We start from the raw sequence: 23,688 nt of genomic DNA on the forward strand, positions 1-23,688 counted from the left end.
AACATATTCGGAAGCAAGTGATCAATTTCGCGCAAGGAGAAGAAGAAGGGATAGATCAAGCATGGGATAGATTCAATGGATTGATTGAACAAGGACCGAAGCTCGGATTTTCTGGTGAAGTACTCTTGCATACCTTTTATTTTTCCCTAACCCCCGAGTGCATGCAATTTGTTCAAATGTGTGCAGGAGGAGATCTCATGGAGAAAACACTCACAGAAGCCGCCCAACTCCTACAAAAAATCAGCAAGGGTGCGGCCATGCGAAGAGATTGGGAAAAACGATGTTCGGCAAGCTCCGAGGAAGAATCTCAAGTGCGGGTGCTTGCTGGAATTTTCAGAAAAGAGGCATCGGAAGTGAAGGAAGAACAACCTAAGTATGTGAAAGTCATAGAGACAAACCACGATGAAGAAGCATCGATCCGGAGTGCAACGAAAGACGACCCGGAAAAGAAAGGAAGAACCATGGGCACCGCCAAATTGCTAAGGGAATTCGAGCAAATGGATTGGATACCAATTGACTTCGGAAGATTGTTCGACAAAGCAAGACCGCATCCAAATCAGCGAGGAATGGCGAAGGTGATAGCGGAAGACTTCCCGCCGGATAATCACACGGGATATACATTTGGCAAGGAATCGGCCGGTGATATTATTCGGAAACTTTTTGAAGAAAAAGAGCAAGAGATTGACTTGGACGAAGTGCTGGAGATCAAAAGGACCCTAGGAGTGAACTCGGAATCATCACCCTACGCGCACATAGCCCAAGTATATGCGATTGGAAGCGATCAAGGCGAAGGTAACCCATCACCCACACCTCGTGTTGATTGCATGATAGAAGGAATAGAATATTGCAATGTTTTATGTGACGTTGGCGCCCATGTTAGTGTGCTGAGTTCCAAGGTTTACGTTGAGCTTTTTAACGAAACATCAAACCTAGATGCCACAATCATTAAATTAATCATGGGAGATGGTAGATTAATCAAACCGCTAGGAGTGCTTAGAAGTCTAAATGTTGCCATAGAGGGTAAAAAAATTCCTACCGATTTTTTTGTGATTAATGCTAGTGATGATGAGCATGAAGGCATAATCCTTGGAAAACCCTTTCTCAAATTAGTAAACGCTGTTCTAGATGTTGGAAAAGGGATTGTCACTTTTGATCTAGATGGAGAGAAGCGCACATTTGAATTTCATTCAAAATCGTCTTTTGCTTCACCTCTACCTCTTGATAACGAAGAGGTAGAGAGCATTTGTTCCATTGATTCTTTCAGGGATCCTCTCCAACGCGCTTTGGAGAATGGAGACGCTCAAGATGATCAAGACGAAGAACTAGTGGAAACAATGGAAGAATTGAAGCCGCAACACGGGAATTTGGAGGAAGAAAAATTTGCAGACATTGGAGAGTTAGATCAAGAAGAGGATGGTGCGCCCGATGTTGAGATGAAGCCACTCCCCAAGGGATTGAAATACGAATTTTTGGGAGAGGGCAAGACTTTTCCGGTGATTATTAGCGATGAATTGAGCCCGGAACAGACGGAGAAGTTGCTGAATTTATTGAAGAAGCACAAAAAGGTGATCGGCTACTCGATTAACGACTTGAAAGGTATTAGCCCTGCTTTTTGCACACATCGTATACAACTCGAGGAGCAATACAAGCCGGTCGTAGAACATCAAAGAAGGTTGAGCCATGCTATGCGTGATGTGGTGAAGAAGGAGGTTATCAAATTGTTGAATGCCGGAATAATATACCCCGTACCACATAGTGAATGGGTAAGCCCCGTGCATTGCGTTCCGAAGAAAGGAGGACTCACGGTTGTGAAAAATGAGAATGAGCAATTGATACCGCAAATAACCATCACGGGATGGAGGATGTGCATCGATTATAGAAAATTGAATAAGGCAACGAGGAAGGATCATTTTCCACTACCATTCATTGACGAGATGCTAGAAAGGTTGGCAAAGCATTCACACTTTTGTTACCTTGATGGATACTTGGGATTCTTCCAAATACCTATTCATCCGGATGATCAACATAAGACCACATTTACTTGCCCATATGGAACTTTTGCATATCGGAGGATGCCTTTTGGATTGTGCAATGCGCCCGCTTCTTTTCAAAGGTGCATGATGGCTATATTTTCAGATTTCATAGAAGAGATTATGGAGGTATTCATGGATGATTTCTCGGTGCATGGTACTAGCTTTGATAATTGCTTGGGAAATTTGGAGAAAGTTCTTAAAAGATGTGGAGAGGTTGATCTTGTGCTTAATTGGGAGAAGTGTCATTTCATGGTGAAAGAAGGAATTGTTCTGTGTCATGTTATCTCCGAGAGAGGGATAGAGGTGGATAGAGCAAAGATAGAAACCGTGGAGAAGTTGCCACCACCTACGGACATCAAATCTTTGAGGAGCTTCCTCGGTCATGCCGGATTCTATAGGAGGTTCATAAAGGATTTTTCGAAAATCACCAAGCCATTGACACAACTTCTCCAAAAAGATGTGGAGTACATCTTCGATAGTGATTGTCTTCACGCATTTCGAACACTCAAGCAATCCCTCATAAGTGCTCATATCATGCAACCTCCGGATTGGAATCTACTTTTTGAAATCATGTGTGATGCAAGCGACTACGGCGTAGGAGCCGTTCTTGGACAAAGAAAAGAGGGAAAGGTAAATGCTATCTACTACGCAAGCAAGACTCTCAATGAAGCCCAATTTAGTTATGCAACAACGGAGAAAGAATTGCTTGCCGTGGTATTCGCCTTCGAAAAATTCAGATCATACATAGTAAATTCAAAGGCGATAGTTTATACCGACCATGCGGCAATCAAGTATCTCTTGTCCAAAAAAGATGCTAAACCACGCTTGATTCGATGGATCCTATTGCTACAAGAATTCGATGTGGAGATAAGGGACAAGAAAGGGGCAGAAAATGTTGTGGCCGACCACCTATCAAGGATGAACCATGGAGATGATGGAAAAGAACCTATCGAGGATCAAATGAGAGATGATCACCTATATAGAATTCTCGACAAAGATAGTTGGATGAATGAAATAATAAGGGCAATAAAAGGGATGCCCTTGGATCATTTGGACAAGAATGCAAAGAAAAGAGTGATCGCGGAAAGAAGAAAATACTATTGGGATCCACCATACTTATATAGATATGGAGAAGATGGAGTCCTAAGAAGATGCATACCAAGGGAGGAACGTGAAGAAGTTCTAAGGAAGTGTCACTCGTCGTGATATGGAGGACATTATGGGCACTTTAGAACTCAAGCTAAGGTATGGGCTAGTGGATTCTATTGGCCCGAGATGAATAAAGATGCGAAAAGATTTGTTTCGACTTGTCCGGAATGCCAAAGGACGGGGAATATCTCGCAAAGGAATGCCATGCCATTGAACTACAATTTGCAAATAGATCTATTTGATGTCTGGGGAATCGATTTCATGGGACCATTTGTGATCTCACATGGGTATGAGCATATATTGGTGATGGTGGACTATGTTTCAAAGTGGGTTGAAGCTATGCCATGTCGGAAGGCATCAACTGAGGAGTCACACACATGATTAAATCGGTAATCTTCCCTCGATATGGCGTCCCGAGAATCTTGATAAGTGATGGAGGAACACACTTCACGGGCAAAGACTTTGGTAAATGCTTGAAGAAATTGGGAATTGAACATAGAGTGTCCACGGCTTATCACCCCCAAATAAACGGACAAGCGGAAACTTCGAACAAGCAATTGAAGGATATCTTAAAGAAGACCGTGGTAAAAGGAGGAAAAGATTGGTCGAAGAGACTAGATGATGCACTATAGGCATATCGTACGGCACACAAAACCCCGATTGGTATGACTCCTTATCAATTTGTTTATAGAAAAACATGCCACTTGTCGGTTGAGCTAGAAAATAAGGCGTATTGGGCGATGAAGGAGATGAACTTTGATGCGGAAGCCGCTGGAATTAAAAGGAAAATCCAAATAAGCGAATTGGAGGAATTAAGATTGAAAGCGTACAATAGTGCATCAATTTACAAAGAAAGGATGAAGAGATGGTACAACAAGCGATTACAAAATAAGGAATTCAAAGAAGGAGACAAGGTCCTACTCTACAATTCAAGATTCAAACTCTTTGGCAAAGGAAAATTACAAAGCAAATGGGATGGACCATACGTCGTACACTCGGTTTCACCCACGGGAGCGGTGACAATCATGGATGCGAAAGGCGACCAATATGTGGTGAACGGACAGCGACTAAAGGTATTCTTGGAGCCCGACGTCGTGCCCCTTCATTACATCGACATATACACCATGGATGAGGAACCGGAACGTCAAGCCTAACGACGTTAAGCAAGGTAAGTTTGTAAATATTCTCTTTTAGATTTTATTTTCATAGTTTTATTTCTATTCTGGATGAGTAAAACATAGGCTTCTAATTTATTGGTGTGCACCTCGAAAAAAGTTGGAGTCCAGGGGGCTGAAAAAACCCCTGGGCCGGCCGGCCCAACACCCCTAGGCTGGCCGGCCTAACACCCCTAGGCCGGCCGGCCTAAGCCTCTTCGTGTGCGAATCGGTCTTAATTTTTGGTAGGTGCGAGATAAGGAAATTTCAAACCTGTGCCTTATAGATTTCACATACCAAAACCGAATAAATTTTGGACTTCTCGTCCAAGTCTTTTCGGGATATAAATAGAGGGGTGGGGTAGATCTATTCTCTCATACTTTTCAATCTACACCACCACCTCGTGAGAGACTTCGACAATGGCCGGTCCAGTGAGCGCACGAGCCATGATTGCAGCAATGGAGATCGAGGAGAGGGGTTGGACGCCTGACACCCCCACGCCAAAGACACCTAGCCCCATCTCGGCAACCGGTGCGCATCCCCTCCTTGTCGAAGCAAAGCGATGTGAAGCGAAGGCCCCTCCGAAGAAATTCAATACTCAAGCAAGGATGAGCGTCGGAGGGAAGGGCCTTCAATGGTGCAACGAGAAGCTAGCTCAAGCCCAAAGGGTGATCGTCGTCATCAGCAGCGATGAAGACGAAGGCGAGAAGCGACAAGATAAAAAGCCACCCGCACCTAGGCATTCCTTGCACCTTCTCGGAGTTAAAAGGAAAAACTACGTCGAGCACACCCCGGAGCCGAAGGACTATGCTGGAGACAGCGATTGGGAGAGCATCATGAGCCCTGGTTCATGGGGTGCCACCGGTCGTGACTACGATGATGATTGGCCGGGGTGGGCCGAAGAGGAGAGAAGGAAAGAAGACGACCCCTCCGGAGGTGATAGCGGCAAGAAGAAGAAGGACGACGACGAGCCCGAAGATGACAGCCCCAACCGCGGCGGCCATCACTTCGGGTGCTGTGTCAAGTGCCGCAATGAAATCGCGGACCTCCATGCCACCATTGATAGGTGCCACGATCGAATCATGGCAAAGGATAGAAGGATGGACGACATCGAGAGCTTGGCCGAAAAAGACTACAACTTCCTTGTCCGCAACATAAGGAAGTTATTCAGGATGGTCGGAGATCTACAAAAGCAAGGAGGAGGGCGTCCAAGATGCAATTGCCCGAGGTGCCGTTGAGAACACCGACGAGCGTCACACCCGTCTTTTATATCATTGCGACGAGGACGCCGCATAATCTAAGCATGGGGGGAGGTGTGACGACTCGTAGATTCAATTTTGTTAGTCTTTGTTTACTCAAAAGTTCGTCGTGTGAGTGTGCTTTAATTCCGCATGTGTGAGAGTCATAGTTTAGCATTGTGTGCTTTATTTTTCGCATGTGTGAGAGTGAGTCTTAAATTAGCGTTGAGTCATGAAAACAAAATAAAAAGAGTCTTTGTTTTTGTTGGATCGTGCAATTTTATTTATGCATTCAGTTTTACTTTATTTTCTTTAAAGCAATTGTTCATGAGCGTTGTCATGAAATTTATTTCGTATTTGTGGATCTTAGTAGATTATTCGTCCATGTTAATACCCACACTTGAGTTTTGATCTAGCACTTGGTTTTGATTACGCTTGCGAGTAAGGCATGATTTGGAGGACTTTAATTTCATAAAAATAATAAAACCCCTACAAGCATAAGGTTGATCAAGTTCTTGGCAAGTTGAGAGTAAAAATCCTATCATCCACAAGCTATATTCGTTCCACCATAAGTATTGGATGTACATTGAGTTGAGTTAGGATTTCTTTCTCTTGGGAGTTTTAATTTCGAGCAATGATCATGTCCGTATTTTTCATCTCTGAATTGCTAGCCGCGTCAATATTCGGTAATGAGAATTCCTCATTGGAACAACTCATGAGATCTACCGGATTCCAAAACCCGAACCCGAGATTATCTTGTTTATTATCATCTTCCTTGACCACAACCCAATTGAGAGGATACGTTCTGTTTCTGCGCATGATTTGTATAAAACATAACTTTGGGATGAAGAAAGGAAGGAGTATTCAAAAGATGGACTGAATCCGACCTGGGAAAGCCCCAGGCCGGCCGGCCTACACCTCTTGAGCCGGCCGGCCTAGGCCTCTCTGGTCTCGGTTCGGGCTCTAAAAATTTAGGGAGACACTTTGGAGATTTGCCTATCTATGTTTTATAGAAAGTGTCCTATGAAAAGGTTCAGAGAAGAGAAAGAAAATTCGGGAGAAAGAAAGAAAGGAAAAAATGTATGAGGAGAAAAAATAAATGAAGGGATTCTATGGTTAGAGAAGTACAAAGAGATATCACCTTGTTGTTTGAGAACAATATCCTCAATTCCAACCATGTGCAATCCGATAACGAGGATGATGCTTGTGCCTTGAAGTCAATCTTTTTGTATGCCTTTGCACATGTCCACTATTCTAAATCTTCTTACCCTTGAACCCTTTACACTATGGAGAAACTCTCATGATCATTGGCTCAGAAGGTAAGCAATCATTAGAAGGTTTTCTTAATTTGACAATATATGTATATACTTTGCTAAGCCTCACCTATAGCCCCACTTTATACTTGAGAGACTTTTGGGAGATGAGAGCTTGCAAAATAAAAATAGGATAGTCACTTATATTGAGAGACATGAAAGGACTTGTGCAAGAATTTTTGGTCTAACCTTTGTTGCAGGGTATTTTGCTTCTAAAAAAAGAGAAAAACCTCCAAGGATGGCAAGAAAAGCAAGTGTTGTCGATATTCGAGTTGCCGGCTAAAGGTAAGAGTTGGGGAGTAATATTGGATGAGTTTTTAAACGCCCATGATATGATTATTCTCGCTGCTCCTCTGACCTTTGTTTGAAGAAATATTGTTAGACTTGTTTGCATAAGTAAATTTTGCAGTTCGAGAACTCTTGAGCAACCCATGGAAGGATTTGATGATTTGATTTGCTCGAGGACGAGCAAAAGCTAAGCATGGGGGGAATGTTGGCGCTCCTTAAGTACCCATTTTACTATATGATTAGGAGTCGTTTTGGTAAATTTTTCGGGATGATTCATGTACTAACCCGCCACTTGGCACCCGAACTTGACCGTTTTCGATTTTGTCCTGGATTTTGGAGCATGTTGCATTTTGACAGGAATTTGGACATTTTCGGAGATGTTTTGACGCATGGTTACAACTGGGCTAAGATGAGGAATAAAAGGAAGATTCAACACGCAAAAGATGGGACCGAAAGGGGCCAGAAAAGGCCCAGGCCGGCCGGCCTGGAGTCCTTGGGCCGGCCGGCCTAGCCCTTTTCGGAGTCCAATCAATCTCGGTTTTCTTCAGCACGAAGTATGCGTCAACCCTAATCTATGTTTTACCAAAACCACCGACCATATATGCCTATAAATAGCCCGAAGCCGCCGTCAAAGAGGGGGTTCGCGGGAGCATCCAGGGAGATAAGAGAGATCGCAGAGAAGAGCATCCAGAGATACATTCGAGTTAGACACAAGAGAAAGGCGACACCGGAGGCCTCATCGTCTCTCGGCGCCGCTGCAAGTTGGAGGACATCAAGGAATCCATCCCTTGCCGGAGATTTCGTCACCATGATCGACTACGCTTCGCTTAGTTTCATGGGGTAAAGTCCTCGTTTGTTCATAGGGTTGTAAGGAGATCTTGAGTTGTAATTGCTGAATCCTTTATGAGATTGATCTATCACGATTCTTGTTGATGAAGCTTTGATGCCTAATAGTTCGCGACTTGGCTTTGGGTTTGCTTTGCTCTTGCATGGTTTACTTAGATTACATCAACTATCGTGTTCTTGTTGATTCGTTACCGATTATCCTCGTGTAGTGACAGTATGCGGGAGGGAAATGTTTTGATCTTGGAACACACCTTTGATAGATTAGATCTGTTCTTCGTTGTTTGGCGATTACATCTCTAGTGATTCTAGACCCTATGGACAAATGTTTTTCATATCTTGTGCACACATCTATCATTGCTCATTAGTCTAGATTAGATTAGATCTATTTCACACTCAAACATTCAATATAGATCTTTTACCAACATCATTAGTGCTTAGTTAAGCATAGTAATACACTTGTTCCGTGGATTGATAAACCTTGGGGGAATACTCTAAGGGAAAAGCTACACGATCCGTGCGCTTGCGGTACGTAAATTGGCGCTTTAAGAAGCGTCAACAGTCCGGCTGCTCAAGCCGTCAGCGCGTAGTCACAGATAACTACGAGGCTCTTGCTTAGACACGGCAATCACCTCTGGGACACGTGGTGACACCGGACCCGTCCCAGAGCGGGAAGCGAATCCGGGACCGTTGGTCCGGTGAGGTGGAGTCGGACCCCAGGGGTTCGGCTGCTCAGCTCCTTAGGGCGTAGTTACGGATAACTACGCGAGTCTTGACGCAGCAAGAGGGGGTACCCTAGTCCAGAGGTAACAACACAAGTAAACGATGAAATTGGGAATTTCTTTCAGACTAAAAGAGGCTTGAGACAAGGTGACCCTTTGTCACATGTTCTCTTTAATATTGTGGCTGATATGTTGGCAGTCATGGTTTCAAGGGCAAGGGAGTGTGGCCAAATAAAGGGAGTGGTACCCCATTTAGTGGATGGTGGGCTATCAATTCTGCAGTATGCAGATGACACAGTGTTGTTCCTGGGGGATGATATAGAGCAAGCTAAAAACCTGAAACTTGTGTTGTGCACTTTTGAGAAGTTGTCTGGCCTGAAAATTAATTTTCACAAGAGTGAGTTATTTTGTTTAGGGGAAACCAAGAGGAAGACAGAGACATACATTCAAATCTTTGGGTGCAGGGAAGGATCTTTTCCTTTAAAATATCTGGGCATTCCTATGGGTCAGCATAAGTTGACCAATAGGGATTGGAGCCAGATAGAAGAACGGTTTCATAAAAAGCTGAGTAGTTGGAAAGGGAAATTGCTATCAGCAGGGGGAAGATTGGTCCTTATAAACTCAGTACTCTCAAGTTTACCAATGTACATGCTTTCTTTCTTTAGAATTCCCAAAGGAGTCTTAAAGAAATTGGATTATTATAGGTCAAGGTTCTATTGGCAGTGTGAGGAACATAACAAAAAGTACAGACTTGCAAGATGGAGCATCTTTTGTGAGCCTAAAAGTGTGGGAGGTCTAGGGATCACTAATCTGGAAGTCCAAAATATTTGCTTACTGAGTAAGTGGTTGTTTAAACTCTTGAATGAGGATGGCACCTGGCAAACACTCCTTAGGAGAAAATACCTAGGCAATAAGACCTTAGCCCAGGTGACAAAACAGCCTGGTGACTCTCATTTTTGGTCAGGTTTAATGGAAATAAAAGATCACTTTTTTGAGAGAGGGAAGTTTGTGGTTCAAAATGGGCAACAAACTAGGTTCTAGGAGGATTGCCGGTGTGGTCATAAACCTCTCATGAAGGTGTATCCCACTTTATACAGGATTATTAGAAGAAAGAACCAATCTGTTGCCAGTGTGCTTGGGTCAAGGCCACTGAATGTCTCGTTCAGAAGAACTTTGGTGGGAGATAAGTTACATTTGTGGCTGGATTTAGTGTCTAAGGTGCTAAACACAACTTTAACTGAGGGTAGTGATTCTTTTGTTCGGGGGCTAACAAAGAGCATGAACTTTACTGTAAAGTCATTTTACACAGATATGATGCAGGAAGATAAAGTGGATTATTGATAACTGTCTAGTGTGGAAACTAAGATTACCTCTGAAGATAAAATTTTTCTTATGGTATCTAAAGAAAGGGGTTCTTTTGACAAGAGATAATCTGATCAATAGAAAGTGGAAAGGGGAAAGCAAATGTTGTTTCTGCATTAAAAATGAAAGCATACAACATCTCTTTTTTGATTGCCATGTGGTAGCTTTGTGTTGGGCGCTTTGGCTATGCCGAAATGATACAGTATTTTGCAGAAAATTTCCTAACTCGTATTTGCAGATTATTTTCAGGGCGACTTATTGGGCAAGGACATGGTCGTTGTTGTCTAAAGAGGAAGAGAAAGATCTTCTAAAGAACAAGTGTCGTGAGTTGGAGAGCCTGTCGCTGGAATTGTTTGCGAAAGGAGGTTGGAATTTCAGAAACAGAGTGACCTTGTAATGGGTTGAAGTCTGGTTCAGCTTTTGTCTCATGAGGTCCTGGTGTGTTAAACGCTGTCGCGTCCAGATGGTCTAGCGTTTGCTAAGGCAGCCTGCGTGCTGCATTGTTTTGTTGGTTTAGCGTTTGCTAAGGCAGCCTGCGTGCTGCATTGTTTGTTCTGTTTGGCTGTGGACCATTGACTTGTTTGGTCGAGGCCGTATTTCCCTTAATCTAAAAATAGTTTTCTCAACAGCTGGCATTTCAGTAGTGTATTCCGGCTCTCTAAACACCGTTACTGCATCGCTCATTATTCTCGAAAATAAACAGAACCAACAACACACATGCTAGCCACTGTTGGTATTTGAAACTCCGAATTATAGACAGGTCACCCAATGGTAAAAATGCCCAGCAAAGTGACAACACACAGAGATGGAGGCTATTTACACACACGGCTATATATAGACGTGATGGCTTCCAGGAAGCAAACCAAGCAGCAGCTGCAGACAAAAAAGGACTGACTACCTACAAAGCAGCAATGGAAAAGACGAAAACCCTGTCCACAATTTTGCCAGCAACCGGTTTGACTTTGACGTTTTTATTGTCGTCTCTGGTTCATTTGGCACGTTGCCCACCTGCTTCACGAATCACGGCCTTTGACTCTTCATCAGTGCGCCAAATCCGACCGGGCCAAGCTCAAGCTGATTGATCCCGCTCGCCCACGTGCGCGGCCACTGACCCGTCCGCCGTGCCGGCGGCCGGCTGCGTGGTCGATCCCGGTCTCGCTCAAACCGTGACCGTGGACACGTCTCTCTCCGCCGCGGCGTCCCTGGTGACCGTGTAGTTCTGGGTGGTGTACCCCGACGACGACGCGTAGGCGTAGTACGACGAGGAGCTGGTGACGTCGCTGTGCGACATGGACGTCGGCGGCTCCTCGCCGTACTCCCCCTCCTCCACCTCGCCGTCGGTGAGCGGCACGGGCCACATGAAGACCGGCTTGGACGCGGGCACGGGGAGCGGCGGCACGGAGCGCGTCTGCAGGTTCTGCAGGATGGCCTGCGCCGTGGGCCGCCGCCGCGGGTTGGGGTGGCTGCACGCCAGGCCCAGCAGCAGCAGCCGCGCGGCCTCCTCCTCGTCGAACGCGCCGCCCAGCCGCGGGTCGACGGCCTCCAGCACGCGCCCGGCGCCGTGGAGCCGCCACACCCACTCCAGCAGCTGGCTGCACCCGGCCGGGTTGCTGCAGGAGACGCGGCGGCCGCAGACGACCTCCAGGATCACGGCGCCGAAGCCGAAGACGTCCGACTCGCGGGTGGCGCGCCCCGTGTGGAAGCACTCGGGCGCGATGTACCCCAGGGTGCCCGGCACGCCGATCTTGTCGGTGTAGGAGGTCTTGTCGGACTCGAGCGCGCGCGCCAGGCCGAAGTCGCCGAGCCGGGCGTGGTACGAGGAGTCGAGCATGATGTTGGACGGCTTGATGTCGCGGTGGATCACCGTCTGGTCGAACTCGTGGTGGAGGTAGTTGAGCGCCGACGCCACGCCGGCCACCACCGTGTGGCGCTGCCTCCAGTCCAGCGTCGCCGCGTCCTTGGCGCCGAAGAGGTGCCGGTCCAGGCTGCCGTTGGGCATGTAGTCGTACACCAGCAGCAGCATGCCGTTGTCATGGCACCAGCCTGTGGCATTCAAAATCCAATCATATATCAGTCTAGCTATCTTCTTGTTTCGCAAGCTCAAAGCCTGGATGTGAGGACATGAACTGAAGATAACCGCCTAGCAGTTGAAGTCAGTCAGAGACGAGCAGTCGAGTGATTGCCAGGCATACCGTTCTACAACTGCCAAATATTTTTTTTTCCTCCCAACAAACATCAGTGGGCAAGCCAGGTCAAATTTTGCGTTGTCAAAATGCTATCCCGGGTTATAATTAATTAATATAACACTACATTGCTCATGATCCAAGATTCCAAGCATCATCGCAAATCTCAAACTAAAACAAAGATAACACACAGCCCAACTCCATCACCACGAATTAGTCCTAGTTTAATTTCGTAGCCAGGCGCCAACTGGTACCGTACGGTTCTACTTCGATCTACAGCATTGTTTATCCTCACCGGCTACGTGTGCGGGTGGCTTGAAATGTTATATTACAACTACATCTTAACAACTTCGTAGAATAATTTGAGTTGAAATAGTCGCTCCCCTGGCATGGTTATCCCCATTCCCCCCAGAGCATTTTTTTTTTAAGAAGTCCCCCAGAGCATTTTACAGGGTGCGTTTGACAAATCAGACAGCCTGGAAGGCCAGGTTCGTTGTCAGTTTGTCACGCAACCATCCAAGAAATGGCAGCTGAGAATGTAACAACGACGTGCTGAACCGTCTGTCCAAATTCCAATACCATTATGAAAGCTAAGCGCCGTGCTGATATTCTGATTTGGATTGGCGTATGCAGTGAATTGATTGAAGGGATATCGAAAACAAATATTCTGGAGACTATACACTAGATCAATGCACCTAATTTTGGCAAAAAGTGATGATAACAACAGCTAGGAAGATTAGACAAAGTTGAGGATAATACTAGTAAGACGTTTAAAAGCAATTGGGGATGTAAATGTAATGATGAGCAGGGTAAGGGGAAGAATTCCTCACCGACGAGCTTGACGAGGTTCCGATGGCGGAGGCGGTTGATGATGCTGAGCTCGGCGAGGAAGTCCTCCTGTCCCTTGGTGTTGGCCCCGGAGAACTGCTTCACGGCCACCTCCACGCTCTGGCCGTTGTCCCCGGCCAGTGTGGCGCGGTACACCACGCCGTACCCGCCCTGCCCCAGCTTCATCTTGTCGTCGAAGTTGCCGGTCCCCTTCCGCAGCTCCTTGAAGTCGAACTCCTTGGGCACGCCCGGGATGCTCCTCAGGTTGAGGGCGTTGTTGAACACCGAGCTCGGGTCGTCCCCGACCTTCCTCCGCTTCTTCATCAAGTACAGGCCGGCGATCAGCCCCAGCGCCAGCGCGGCGGCGCACGGCACGCCGATGGCCACCCCGAGCTTCCAACCCGACATTTTCTTGTTGGGGACGCTGTCGTCCTGGAGAACCTCCACCGTCATGTTCCACATGTTGATGCAGTTGAGCTGGTAGTCCTCGCCGGTGGACGCCGAGAAGCCGAAGTAGCCCTTCCTTCCCCGGAGGATCAAGGAGAGGTCCAGCGACGCGTTGAGCACGGGGGTGGCCGGCTTGACGGCGTTCGGGGACATGTACACCCAAACGTACCGCGTCGTGCCGTTGTAGTCGATCCAGACATAGTTGCTGCCGTCGTTGGTGGCGTTGGTGTCTCTGGGCGCGAGCTCGATGCCGAAGGGGGCGAGCGGGACGGCGACGGAGGAGCGGACGCCGTTGACGTCGAGGCCGACGTGGTTGTCGTCCGGGTCGTAGGACTGCTTCACCGAGTCGAGCTCCACGGCGGCGAACTCGTTGGCGGGGAGGCCATCGGTGGACGCGTTGGTGAGGCCGAGGTAGCCGCCGTAGCTGCCGGGGGGCGGGCCGCCGTCCTTGCCGGACGCGACGACGAACGCGAGCCCTTCTCCCTTGACGCTCGTGTTGGCGCCGCGGTAGAGGTTGGCCTTGAAGACCGTGGAGAAGGAGGCGACGTGCCGGCCGTCCGCGGTGGCGTTGGACGCGTTGGGCGCCCAGAGCACGAACGGCGTGGAGTAGAAGATGTGGCCGGCCTGGTTGACGAGGAACTTCTGCGGGTCGTTGAGGCTGTCCGGGGTGAGCTGCAGCGAGTTCTGGCTGACGCTGGTGTTGCCCGCGAACGTCAGGTTGGAGAGCTTGAGCAGGTCACGCTCGAACCCGGGGAAGGAGAAGTTGGTGATCTTCCTGCCGCTGCCGGCGTCGGGCCCGGTGTACATCACGGCCTGGGCGCGCACGGCCGGGACGGAGCAAGCCGCGACGCACGCGAGCAGGAGGAGGGGGGGCGCGAGGCCGGTCATGGAGCGGCGGCCACGGGGCGAAGGCCCCGCCATGGGCTTGGGCTTGCAGGGGAAGACGGGGAGATTCCGCCAAGGCGCGGGGGAGAGGAGGCGGCGGCGGGTGGAGGGCGTGCCGGGGGCGGGCCAAGGAAAGAAGGGGGGCCTTGCCTGAGCTGGGACTTCATCTTATAAAACGGACGGGTCACTCGCTTTTGAACTGGATTTTTGTGTCGTCTGCTTATCTCTCATCAACTCCGCACACCAGGTTCTCTGTTCCCTGAACTCTGTGGCCTTTCGGTGACGCGCCTAACCTGTGATCTGCGGCGACTCCTGGAAGTGTGTGAACTGTGTTAAATCTTGCCCGGTCACAGACAAAAAGTCCCGTGAAACAGTTGTGGACCTGTTCACCTCTTGCAGGGTGCCAGGGTCCGATGCCAAAATAACACATGACCATGAGACAGTGACCACGTCCGAGACCAAAATAACCATGTCACCGAGTTGCCACCCTGCAAATGTGAAATGGAACTGATGGATTGACGGGATCAAGGGAATGCAGTAAGAGAGGCAATTTCCAGGCAGTCATTTCAGAATTCAACGAAGAACAGAACAGATCAACAGAACTACAGAAGCTTGCCCAGGAAAAAAAAGCGAGCACCAGCACGGCAGGCGAATGGTCCCTTCACATTAAGTTAAATATTGCACCACGACCTCTCTCTCTCAAAAATGCACCACGAGAATGGACACAGGGGGTGTGCAGGTGTGCTTCAGCGACGTTTTTGTTCCATGCGGAGGGACGGGCAAATCGTAGCTTATTCTAATCCCCGGATGGCCCGGTCAAATGGTTGAATTCCCGTCGCATCCTCGCTCCGTGCCGTGCCTTGCGCTGCTGCTGCTGCTGCTTCCGGCTTCCCAAAGCCGTTGGTCAAACCCATCCATCCCTCTTCCTAGAACTTCATCAGAGCAGGTTTTGCCCCACGAGCAAGCAACGGCCGGCCACTCGGGGAGCCGTTCCGATTATTTGGCTGTGGAGCACGAGAGAGTTGAGGTGGCCTGGAGATGCAGCTGATGGCTGGAGTGGCTGGAGTGGTGTGAGAGAAAAATACTGTTGGCTAGCTAGTGGCTGGAAACTGGTGCTGGAGCGGTGTGACAGGAAAATACTGTTGGGTTGGAGGCTGCTGGAGCTGCCGAATAGAGTGAAAGGGTTCGGATGAAAGTGGAAGGATGAATAGATGGAAATTATAATACATAGGACGCCGACCCAGGCCCCTGCATCATCTCCTCCAGGGGCGACACAGGCGGTGCCCCACACCCTCCGCCACCCCCCCTCTCGGCCTCCTCACCACCTCGCCGCCGCCGGAGCAGGGCACCGGAAGCCCGCGTGCCCGCTAGGATGGCAGCGGCGGGCCTTTCTCGCGTCGGCCCGAGTTGCTCCCGCTCCGGCTGACGACTCAGCGGAGCCGGGCATGGAGACGGCGGTTCCGATGTCCTAGGGGCCGGATCCGGCACCCCCAGGGGCGGACCTACGCGGAGCGGCGGTCTACGGGGGTCCTGCACGGCGTGCTCACGACGGCAAGTCTGGGCTTGCCGGGGGCCGCGCTGGCAGCGCGACGGCCAGGCTTCGGGGCGGGGCCGGGGCTGGTGCCCTGGCGGCTTGTGCTGCCACCCTCAAGGCGGAGGGGGGCGGAGCCCTGGCAGCAGGTTGTCGGAGTCGGCGACGGCGGCGATTCGTGCCGACAGTGGTGGCTGCGGACGGTCTACGGTGATGTTACACGACTGGTGGAGTCTGGCCCGGCTCTGCGTGCTGCCTAGTCGGATGGGGTGGCTGCCGACGCAGCTTTGCGGCTGCCGCGTGCAGCCGGCGCGTCGACGCCCGTCTGATGGGGCTTCTGTGGGGCCGCGAGACACGACGTTGAAGGTGTTGGATGGTGAGGGTTTGGCTTCTTGGCCCGGCATCTACGCTTGTGGGTTCTTGGGCGAAAGCTTGGGCGACGGCAACGCCGTTGGGCGCCGCTTTCCCTGTTGGGGGCGTCGTGTTTCCCCTGGCGTTAACATCCAAGGGAGAAATCCCGGTCCATTTGGGACGTGCGAAGGTGGCGCCATTGGCGTCGCTCCCTTCCTAAAGGCGTTGCATTTGGAGTCGCATTTGGATTGTGTTGTGGCTTCGTTGTCTCCCTGGACGGATGTTCTTGCTTCCCGGTGCTTTCGGTGTGGGTCTTGCGGTGTGGGTCTTGCAACGTGAAGTCGGAGCTGCTGCGTGAGGGACGTGGCTCGGCAACGATGACACGCGGCGATCCTCCCTGAAGCTTGGGGTCTACATCCGCTGGGGGCGAGGCGGGGGGGGGGGGTCATGATCGGAAGTCGGAGGTGCTCTTCGCAATGTCGAGCTTGGCAACGATAACCGATTGCGGCCGCTTGCTTCGGATCCATCGGTGGGTGGCTCGTGGGTGGCTTGCCATGGGAAGTCGGAGCTGCATAGCTTGCTCTATGCTTGGCAATGATGACTCATAGCGGTGCGTCGTGTTTGTGCTCAACTGTGTTGCGTGGGTTGGTTAGCCCCTCGGACGCCTCTTCGGCATCATGTTGGGTTAACCTTTCTTGTACATAATTTCTTTCGTCTTAATTGAGCGGAGAGCAACTGACTTTATGTTAAAAAAAATGAATGGATGGATAATATTACCTCGCGCTTCTCTTCCCATCCCATCCCGGCATCTCATTCATATCCTTTCTCCCTGTACCCAGTTGGAAATCTGCGGCACAGAAGCTTCTACAACAGGGGATACACTGGTGATGTACACGACGTTCGGCGTACATCCCTTCTGTTCATTTTGTCGCCCTCGTGGACGAAAGCGATTGAGAGATGCTACTGGTTGCTATAGAAGACTTGACCAGCGCCGTGTTTAGTTATAAAAATCAAAATTCCAAATTTTTTTCCGGCACCTGCATGGAGACTTAAATCTAGACGAAATAAAAAACGCATTGAGACTGCTGTCTGTAAATGGCGAGACGAATCTAATGAACCTAATTAGGCTGTAATTAGATGCTAAATTACTACAATAATGATACAGTAAACAACCTTTAATGACGGATTAATTAGGCTCATTAGATTCGTCTCGCGATTTACAGACGAGTTTTGTAATTATTTTTGTGAATAGTCTATGTTTAGTACTTCAAATGTAGAAAAATACATTTTCAAAAACTTTACAATGCGCAACTAAACACGGCCTAGACTCAGAAGGTGATAGCTGCGGAGACACTGACTGTGACTGGTTACCTGCAAAATTTCTGGACAAAAGAAAATTACCTGGAAGGGCCCTTCTAGGAAGCCTGCAGCGCTGGCATTTTCATGCGGGGTTACTCTCACCGGGCACAGGACCAGAGCAAACGAGAGATTGGGTTAGGGCGGCCGGGCTTGTGTCAGCAGAACTGCACAGAAAATTGCAATATGACGTAGCCCACGGCAGATGTTGCTTATCCAGCTTTCTAACCTTTCATACCATTTCTTATAGAAAGCATGTTCAGAAGGTAACTTCACATTGCACACAGCTACCATGTTTAGCCTAAACTCACCGATTTTCCTTTATATTTTTTCCCGACACACCCTTTTTCCTTTTCAGTTAGAATTCTAGTGCACAACTGCAGGCAGGCCCAAACGCAGGCACGCGACTTCACATGGGAATAGACTGATAATTGATAAAGTGGAAGAATATAAAGGTACTATGCTGCAAAGGCGCAATAATTTGACCGTAATTCTTTTAGCACTGATCTTTGGAAAACTACACTTTGCGAGGGAACTCTGGAAAGCCCTGTCACTGACAAAATCCACAGCATGTTCATCTAGTTCTGAAAGTAAAGGTTGCTATCAGGGGGTAAAACGTACCTTGGTTCGCAAAACATAGATAAGATCCATTTGGTTGGTTGGGTGGAGGTGAGCAAATATCTCTGTAAACTTATCGTATTTCAGATTGTCCAGGACTCATGAGTCATGAAAGCATCAGCTCGAAATACATGTGGACTCTTCTCTCCGAAATCATTTTCTTTCTTCTGCATGACAGCAAAATAACAATTTAAAATCTGTCAATTGTATAATAAGAATTCAGTGCCAACTCAGACCTGCGTTGGTTGCTTTAAATTGGTCTACTCAAGCAAACTTCCAATACCAACAAACAAACCCCTAAAATCAGGATGATTGATTACATCAAAATCAACCGCCCTGGTCATGTCAGGTAAACATTTCTTTTCCATATTTTTAAAAGAAGACAAGCTTCAGTTAAAATCAGGAAATAACTACCGAGTTTCTAGGGTTGCTCAAAGCACTTGTACACCAGCTAAGTGGAGAACTGGCAACACACTAGTAGTTGATTTACTACTCAACACAATCATTAACAGTGTGTTCTAGAATACATGGGAGATCTGTATGTCTTTCCCTAAAAAAGAATCAATAGCTCAAATGTACAACAGCAATGATACGTACTTTGCTGGCAGACATCAAACACTGCTAGAAGCACCTAACATACAGAGGATAGCCTCGTATTAGATTTTTTTTAAAAGGACAGTTTTCCTTGTGAATACAGCAGCGGTAACTTTGGTCTAGCAGGTCATATTTAGATGACTGCTAATTACTTGATCAACTAACATAGTATGGTTCAACCAGTTACTATCAGGTATCAGCCAATATAGGTCCTTTTTCTCAAAGTGGGTACTATGTTTCACACCATGGACCAGCTTCTTGCTTGCAGGTCAATTTTCCTTAACAACGCATCTTTCCCCATGTTTGATAATATAGATCTACATTTTTTTTTCATGTAAATAATTCTCACCCTACCCTATCCTCACAAACTATGTATGTCACAACTTCACATCAATATAATTTTCAGGCCGGCTTCTTGCCTGCCATGGTTCCTCTTTAAAAAAAAATCTGCATTTTCAGCCTAATATTCTTACAAGAAACTAAACAATCTTATATTCAGATTCATCAGATTTCGGTCAATGCAGGATGAGACTGACTGAGCAAAAGGTTCCACCATGAGTCCAGCTTAAGTTTCTGGGAAATTGTGTGGTGAACATGACTCATTAGACTTCTAGCTGAGCAAGTGCTTCAGTCTTATAGTGTTTTTGGTATCTAACAATAAAGGTGCAGAAGTACAGTGTTTCAGTGATACTGTCACCATCAAGTCATTTTGTTTAAAGTAGAATTCAGCGATAATAGCATAGAGTATTGATTGAGAAAGGTGCTTTCTGAAAGAATAAAAAAAACTTTAAAGAACAATAAAATTGAACATGCAAAAGATTTTTTCCTTTTATTTTTTGAAAGGTGCACATTTGAATATGTAAAGTTCTACAATACATATCAACAGAACGCTCCTTAGATCAACCGATGGTCTTAGTGGCAAGCTAAAAATAAAACTATATAGAACAGGCAATGGGTGTTCCTTGATAGGAGGCGATGAGCCTGTGAGAAGTACATTTGAAAAACATGGAGAAAGGATTCCAATCTATTTTAGTTGAAAAATGTTCGGGAGAAGAAATAGTCACATAAGGGTTGTAGATCGTCATTATTATTTTGAGAGGAATTAATACTGTCAAGTGGAAGAAGAGAAGAGAATAGGGAGTAGGCATGGGTATTCAACTTCAAAGAATCAACTTTGACCAGGAAAGCAGTGATGTTACACTGATGTAAGAGCTGTGAGCATTGTGTATTGTGCCAGTGTCACGATTCTAGCTAGAGTGAAAAAGCAGCATTCATATCTTGCATGGACCAATAGCATTTAGCGGGTGCGTTACATGATGTCTCAGTTAATACAATAGCAGTTATCATCGACTCGTACTTGTAACAGCTAGTAGCCAATTTGCAGCGTACGACACCTAATGCTTCAGAAGGAAATTGTCACTGACAACTGAGCAGTTGGGTCAAGTGACCAATAATGGGAGGCAAAAGGTATAAGAGTCGATGTCAATTTGTAGTTGTGCGTCCAGAAAGTTGAAGGAATCGAAGTCGGAAAGACATTCGTCAACGACCCATGTGCGCAACCAACCTCAAAATGCAGAGATAAGATAAACATGCTCTAGTACTAAGCACCGAATTCATATTTCGTATGGTTGAGCAAGAATGATGTATGATGATAGCCTGGCATCAGAGTACCGAGTTCGGTCGACACGGACAAGCGTACACTATCATACGCTGGGCGCAGGCATCAATTGGACGGGATAAACAATGATTATTTTTCGAAAGCTGACAGATAAACAATGATCGATCGAAGAGGCAGGAGGACAGAAGAGGAGGCCGAGTGACTGACGTGGTGGTGCCCGACCGGAGAAGCATGGTCCCCGCTGGGACAATTCGACGAACACCGGAGGGGCACGGCACGAAGCTGCACACATCCTGCTTCCGTGACCTAACAAACATGGATGGGGATCAACGGTGAGGCAGGAGAGCAAGAGCGGAGGAAAATTAGGGGCTTAATTGCTTACACCGCTACCACGCGACGAGCGCTTGATATTGGAGACGGCCTAAATCGAACACGCGCTTGATACCGGTGGAGCGCGCCTCCACCCTCTCCGGTAAACTCTGCCGGCCGTATAGAGCCGTCGGAGGGAGGAGGGAGAATCCGAACCGGAAGTCCGGAACCCCCGCGCCCGCCGTCTCCATGGTTCGCCCGAGCTGGAGACGACGAGCGCCGCAACGCGCTCGACCGCTCCGCCTCGCGGACAAATCAGTTGGCCCGTGGGTCGTAGCCCGTTGTGAGTTGTGACTCGTGAGGTGAGATATATCCCCGCCTGCTGCCAGCCCATAAGTATAGACGCTTCCGAGGCCATATATGTTTGGGCTTTTTATAGTATTTGTTTGGGCTTTAGACAGGTAGACACCCGGCTCGAAACATCTTTCGGCCCCTTAGCCGTCCCGCAGATGATGGGCCTTCTAGGCTCCACCGGCCCATAGTTGGCAGACTACTAAGATTATCGGCAGTTCAGACGAACCCATATGGACGCAACGCAGTACGCACGACGGACTTCCTGTCATCGAGGGCCGCCGACACGCAGTATCGCGTTTTTTTTTTATTTTTTTATTTTTCAAAATTGTTTTTTTACAGAAATATATTTTCGGTTTCATAATTTACAGATTTATACTCCTACCGCCCGGCTGCGGGGCGGCTGTCCCCCTGCCGCCCTCCTACCGGGCCGTAGGGACCTTAATGTAAATAAAATTTATTTTTAATCACATTTTGGCCCTGGGGGAGGCTGCCGCCCGGTGGCAGAGCGGTAGGCCTACCCGCCGCCCGGGGGGGCGGCAGGCCCCTCCCGTAGGTTAAACCTTGACCGTCAGTGCGGCATTAGATGTGGTTTTAAATATTTTGAATAGAAATAAAAACCGTTAGTAAAGTAGAAGAATATGAAAAGTATAACTTAACAATTCATACACATACGCAACTGAGAACGAAATAGGTGATGCATGAGAATGAAATAAGTATAACATGACAACATGTCCATAACAAAAACAAATTTTATTTATATTAAAAATAAATTTTATTTATATTAAGGTCACTACCGCCCGGCAGGAAGGCGACAGGGGGCCGGCAGTCCCGCAGCGGGGCGGTAGGGGTATAAATCTGTAAATTATGAAACCGAAAATATATTTTTGTAAAAAATGATTTTGAAAAATGTCCTTGACCACTAATTAAAGATATTAAATAAAGTCTAATTACAAAATTAACTTCACAACTATGGGTACTGTAGATGGTGTTATAGCTTTGAACCCTTTGACCGTACGATTAGAGGATAACTAGAAAATTGTTACTGTAGCATTACTGTTGCAAATCATGAATTAATTAGGCTTATTAAATTCATCTCGCAATATTGCACCTATCTGTAAAAAAAATTCACAAATAAATTTCTTTTAGTACTCTATGCATACATCGTCTTTTTATGAAAAAATTTTCAAGGGGGCAACCATCCTGAACTCCTTAAAAAAAAGGTCATATCCTGAGCCTGCCATGGTCATAACACATCGCTGTCGCAATTTCAGCGTGGAGCGCAGAGGCATGACCCCAAACGCAGTGGCTTCTACTATTTCAATAGGTTTGTTTTTGAAGGAGTACAAAAATTCAATTTCAGTGCGTTATATCATTTCACCGTGCAAGGGAACTGCTCCCTTCGTCCCATAATATTTGCACATTTAAGTCTGGACACGCAAACCAATATATAATACGAAATTATAAAAATACCTCTTATTTTTTGTGAAAAGAATCCATATACTATCTTGTCTCTTGTGAGAAGGATGTGGATATTATCTTATTTTTTTAGAAGACTCCGGATATTCTTGTCTTTTATGGTAATGGAGTCAAAGCAGTTATATTTTATGGGACAAATTTTAAATTCTAGATGTACAATTATTTTGGTACCGAGGGAGTACTACTTACTCCTATTCTGTCAAGTGTACCTGCGTAAGTGACAATCCCTGACACCTGGTTCGGGAATGAAGTTTCTAGCATCTTCGGAACGAAGTTTGTAACATCTTCTACTCATAAAACGTACTCCCTCCGTCCCAGTTTAAGTGCATTTGGAGAATTTAAAAAATGTCCCAAATAAACATAGATATGGGGTTCCGGATGTTGCAGCTGGTGGAGCAGGGTACACGAGCCCCATTCATTTTAGAAAACAACTCAGCACTGCTCCTATCAATTAAAAAAATCATTGCTTCCTCTCGGTAGGTTCTGGCATCTTCCGCAGTCCACCTATCAATTAAAAATATTTCTGGTCACATTCATATAGGGGTAGAAATGTCATTTCCTATCTATACTAAGGTTGCACTTCAAATTTTTAGATTGCACTTAAATTGGGACGGAGGCAGTAGAATAGTCACCAACCGGTTCCACCAAAGCCCCCAACCATGCCCCCACGTATCTGTCATTGTTAATCGCATACCACAACGTGGCCGCAAGAACACGTGATGCTTTGCTCCGCATTTAACAAAACCTTAGATCCAACGAGACAACAGCCCACACGCACACCCAAGTACCCAACGAGCGAGCGAGCGGCAAACGTGGCGCCACCACCGCACGCGTCTCCTTTTTCGTCGTCCCCGAACTCCGAGATGGCGTGTCCCCTTCACACGGGCGCCGGCACGGTCGTAGGTGAGCGGCCACCGGGACACGCGCGGTCGTGCCGGGCCGCGAGATTCCGCCCCGGCGCGCGGGAAGGAGAAGGAAGCAGCGGCGACCCCGAGCGAGAGGCCGCGCGGGCGCGGGCAAATTCCTGGCGCTCGCC

At 47.6% G+C, this 23,688-nt stretch overlaps 1 protein-coding gene across 6 annotated transcripts; it reads right to left on the reverse strand.

Moving 5' to 3' along the window:
* Window positions 1-10,761: 10,761 nt before the first annotated feature.
* On the reverse strand, window positions 10,762-21,160 carry LOC120650062 (probable L-type lectin-domain containing receptor kinase S.5). 6 transcript variants are annotated; one of them, XM_039927055.1, is made up of 7 exons: window positions 20,896-21,160; window positions 20,721-20,819; window positions 18,305-18,468; window positions 17,729-17,850; window positions 14,836-14,933; window positions 13,116-14,757; window positions 10,762-12,145 (listed from the first exon to the last, which is right to left on the reverse strand). In XM_039927055.1, exons 6-7 carry the CDS (start codon window positions 14,479-14,481, stop codon window positions 11,262-11,264), a joined length of 2,250 nt encoding a protein of 749 aa, XP_039782989.1. In that variant the 5' UTR covers window positions 14,482-14,757; window positions 14,836-14,933; window positions 17,729-17,850; window positions 18,305-18,468; window positions 20,721-20,819; window positions 20,896-21,160; the 3' UTR covers window positions 10,762-11,261. The 6 variants fall into 6 exon arrangements, with proteins under 6 accessions (XP_039782989.1, XP_039782995.1, XP_039783006.1 ...); XM_039927061.1 differs by having other exon boundaries at window positions 14,828-14,933; XM_039927072.1 differs by lacking the exon at window positions 17,729-17,850.
* Window positions 21,161-23,688: the final 2,528 nt, after the last annotated feature.

This window comes from Panicum virgatum, chromosome 1K (assembly GCF_016808335.1).
Source record: "Panicum virgatum strain AP13 chromosome 1K, P.virgatum_v5, whole genome shotgun sequence".
Taxonomy (NCBI): domain Eukaryota; kingdom Viridiplantae; phylum Streptophyta; class Magnoliopsida; order Poales; family Poaceae; genus Panicum; species Panicum virgatum.

Excerpts from the sequence above, each read along its gene's own strand:
- LOC120650062 (XM_039927072.1), bottom strand. The coding sequence starts at position 14,481 with ATGGCGGGGCCTTCGCCCCGTGGCCGCCGCTCCATGACCGGCCTCGCG. Across the intron at positions 12,146-13,115 it reads GAACCTCGTCAAGCTCGTCG|GCTGGTGCCATGACAACGGC; the intron begins GTGAGGAATTCT and ends TGAATGCCACAG.